Source organism: Macaca fascicularis, chromosome 1, assembly GCF_037993035.2.
Source record: "Macaca fascicularis isolate 582-1 chromosome 1, T2T-MFA8v1.1".
Taxonomy (NCBI): domain Eukaryota; kingdom Metazoa; phylum Chordata; class Mammalia; order Primates; family Cercopithecidae; genus Macaca; species Macaca fascicularis.
In genome coordinates, this window is record NC_088375.1 from 101,110,874 (window position 1) to 101,114,578 (window position 3,705).

Below are 3,705 nucleotides of genomic sequence, written 5' to 3' on the forward strand. Positions count from 1 at the left end.
GAGCCACTGTGCCCAGCCAAACTGCTTTCTTAAAGAGGATCGAATCAAATGTTTTTCCACTGCTAATAGCCTCTCAGGTGGGAACATAACTAGCTTTAAATAAAAAGGCTTTATCAGTCATCCATTGTAAAGCCATCAATTGAGTGTAGACACATATCTAATATGGGGCCAGCAATAGTGGAAATATTGTGTGGAAATATTGTAGTGGAAATATTCCACTACAAATAATGGAAATATCTAATATGGGGCCAGCAATAGTGGAAATAGAGGAAATGAAAGATGAAATCTGTCTGGGGAGATATAGATGTTTATAAGACCAAATGATCACAGCAACATAGGAACTACCCAGAGAGAGCTAGGGCAGAGTATTCTGGGAGCCAAATAACAGGATAGGGAATGTTCTAAGAGTTCGGGTTATGCAGTGAGTTCAGGGCATGCAGTGTGTGTGGGGACCCGCGGCGTGTAGGAAGTCTTGAAAGACTTCATTTAGGAAGTGGGATTTGGGCTGAGTTTGGTGGATGGCATCATGAGTCAGTGAGTAAACTGTCTTGACAATCAGGATCTGAGAGAGAACTAAGAGAGCCAAGATAGGTAGGGAGGGGCTTAGTGAGGACAGAGGAAGTCAGAGGGCTGTAGTCAGGGGAAAAATCATTTCCCTTTTCTCAGGACCATCAGTCAGGCTCTCTGTCTCTAGGAGCCTCCTAATGAGTCTTCTGCACAGTCCTGGGGACTGACCGACTGAGTCACACCTCTGGGGCTGGGGGCTGCTGACATGTGTGCCTTTACTTGGCTGCTCCTTCTCTTGCTGCTCCAGGAGGGTGAGTGAGGCTGCCAGCTCCTGCCCAGGAATGTCCCCTTCCACCTCTGTTCTCCTGCCCCTCTGGGTCTGGGCCAGCAAGACCCTTCCTTAGGGGTTGAATGTGTCGGCTCTTCCTTAGTTATAAGGAACAGGGTGTGTGGCTTCAGGGCAGGACCGAGAGACACCTGGGGATATGGAAGAAAGAGCAATCTCAAGACGGCAAAGGAGAAGGTAAAACTTGGAGGGTGAAGGGACAGATGGAAGCAAACTCCTGTTAGGTGCTTAACTCAGGGACAAGGCGAATCTAGAGCCAGAAGCAGCAGCTGGAGAACAGGATTTCGTGTGAGAGTCATAGAAGCTGCCCAGCTGAGATTACGCTACAGCTCCACTGCCAGGTTCAGCAGCCCAGAGACACCAGCTGGGCCGTTTGCTTCTCTTTTCTTCCTGTATGTGCAGCCAAAGGAGACTCTGGAGATGGTGTGGATCCCGAGGAAGTGGTTGCGGTCCTTCACGAGTCCATCAGCCTCCCCCTGGAAATACCGCCGAAGGAAGAGGTTGAGAATATCATCTGGTCCTCCCACAAAAGTCTTGCCACTGTGGTGCCAGGGAAAGAGGGACATCCAGCTACCATCATGGTGATCAATCCACACTACCAGGGCCGAGTGAGCTTCCTGGACCCCAGCTATTCCCTGCATATCAGCAATCTGAGCTGGGAGGATTCAGGGCTTTACCAAGCTCAAGTCAACCTGAGAACATCCCAGACCTCTACCATGCAGCAGTACAATCTACATGTCTACCGTGAGTTTAGGCTGGGAACCATAAAGCTGCTTTTTGGGGGGCTCTTCTGAGCTTCTCACACCATGGAGTCTCAGGACTCGGGGTTATAGTTTGAGGCTAGAACTAGAGGCAGACTGTCCTCTATCTAGATACTGGGTTTGAGTGTGCCCAATCCACCTGCTGTATCTGAACCGCAGCAACAGGTGGAGTGACCTGGAGCAAGGAGGCTGTCCGATGCAGTGGCAGGGATCAGGGGCTTCATGTACAGACCCTGTAGAGGGCTTTTCTCTTCCAATGAAATTGTATCCTGGGGATGAACACCACCTACATTCTTGAGCCTTTTATTTCCCTGTGTGATGAGGGCTACTAATGAGTATCTTCTCTCTGTTTGAACCCAAATTTCTTCTTAGTGCCTGTCACACTGCATCTACCTTGAAGCTTGAAGAGACACTGATTAAAATGTAAATGCCCCTGAGAGGGGTGATAATATTTTATGTGATCAAGGAGACAGAATGGGGTTTGGAGGAAGATAGAGTACAAAAGTAAGAGAGAGAAGACATAAAGGGGAGGTGGAAGATGCCAAAGGCAGCTCTGTCTACCTTGACAGTTGCCTTGGGGACTTTGGAACCACAGGTTTTTACAGTGGTTGGGTTTGTTTGTTGTTGCCTATTTGTTGTTTAGGTGAAGGGGCTGTCAAGGGGTCGCATTAGTACCCCAGGTTTGAGGAGCTTAGGAAAACACACCCAACCCCTGATTGTTTAGAGGGTCTTTGTGTTTCCCCTTCATCTAGGACGGCTGTCAGAGCCCCAAATCACTGTGAACTTTGAGATCTCCGGGGAAGGTGCCTGCAATATGTCCCTGGTGTGCTCTGTGGAGAAGGCAGGCATGGACGTGACCTACAGCTGGCTCTCCTCGGGGGATAGCGCTTATACATCCCATGAAGGCCCTGTCCTCAGCACATCCTGGAGGCCAGAGGACAATGCCCTCTCCTACACCTGCAGAGCCAGCAACCCCGTCAGCAATGTCAGTTCTCACCCCATCCCTGCGGGGTCCTTCTGTGCAGGTACCGGAACCCCTGAGACACCCACTGAGCTCATGGAAGACAGTGCCTAGAGGCACCATCTCCCTCCCCGAGCTCTTCCCAAGAGAGCCCAGCGAACCCAGAGGCTAACCCCCTCCCATGGAGGCTTGACAGCTGGATTGGAGAGGAGACCCTCCCTTTTTCTAGTGCCCCCAACTTCCAAAGGCCTTTTCTTTTCTCTTGCTTGGCTTCAGAATGATTCCTAGATCTCAGTTCCTGAGCTTCTGTGCATAGAATATATTTCCAGACACACTTGCAAGGGGACATCAACTGACTGTGAACTTGAGACCCCTGCATGAAATTTGGGTAGGAGTCTGCCCCCTAACGTTAACCCCAGCCCTACCTCTGATGGGCCCCTTTCCTTCCTTCTTCTATCCCAGATCCTAACTATGCTTCTGAGAAGCCTTCAACAGCCTTCTGCCTCCTGGCCAAGGGATTGCTCGTCCTCTTGCTCTTGGTAATTCTGGCCACGGTGCTCTGGGTCATCCGAGCCCAGAAAAGACGCGAAATGCCAAGGATGAAGAAACTCATGAGAAACAGAATGAAATTGAGGAAGAAGGCAAAGCCTGCCTCCAGCCCTGCCTGACTGCTCCTTGGGAACCCCAGTCCTGAGCTTGGTTTCTTCCCAGCACCCAGAGAATCCTTCCTCAGCTCTCTTCTTTCCAGGGGAAGGAGGTGCTCAGGGGTGGGTATCCAGAGAGCCATACTTCTGAGGGAAGACTGGCTGGCAATAAAGTCAAATTAAGTGACCACAACTCTGCAGGAGCTGTGTTGGGTCCTTCTGTCCTCACTGGGTGGCTCTGGCAAAACCCACTCTGCTGTCTTTCCCCCAACTCCCAGTGCCTTCCCCCAAGTCCACGTGCTTTTTCAGGCCCTCCTTTGGGGAGAGAAGTGGGTCTAAAAGGCCCCTCACAGGGAAGTTTTGGTATGCTGTCACTCACCACCTATCCCATTTTCCACCAACATGCTTGCCATATATGCATTAAATAAGAAAAGTAAGAGATTTCTTTGAACCTAACTGAACCTGTGACTTGAGAATTTCAGGCAT

At 50.3% G+C, this 3,705-nt stretch overlaps 1 protein-coding gene across 2 annotated transcripts; it reads left to right on the plus strand.

Annotated features, from left to right (window-relative positions):
* Window positions 1-652: 652 nt before the first annotated feature.
* Window positions 653-3,412, plus strand: SLAMF9 (SLAM family member 9). 2 transcript variants are annotated; one of them, NM_001302658.1, is given in 4 exon segments: window positions 653-818; window positions 1,256-1,597; window positions 2,367-2,639; window positions 3,038-3,412. In NM_001302658.1, coding segments are annotated over 4 exon segments (867 nt in total). In that variant the 5' UTR covers window positions 653-772; the 3' UTR covers window positions 3,244-3,412.
* Window positions 3,413-3,705: the final 293 nt, after the last annotated feature.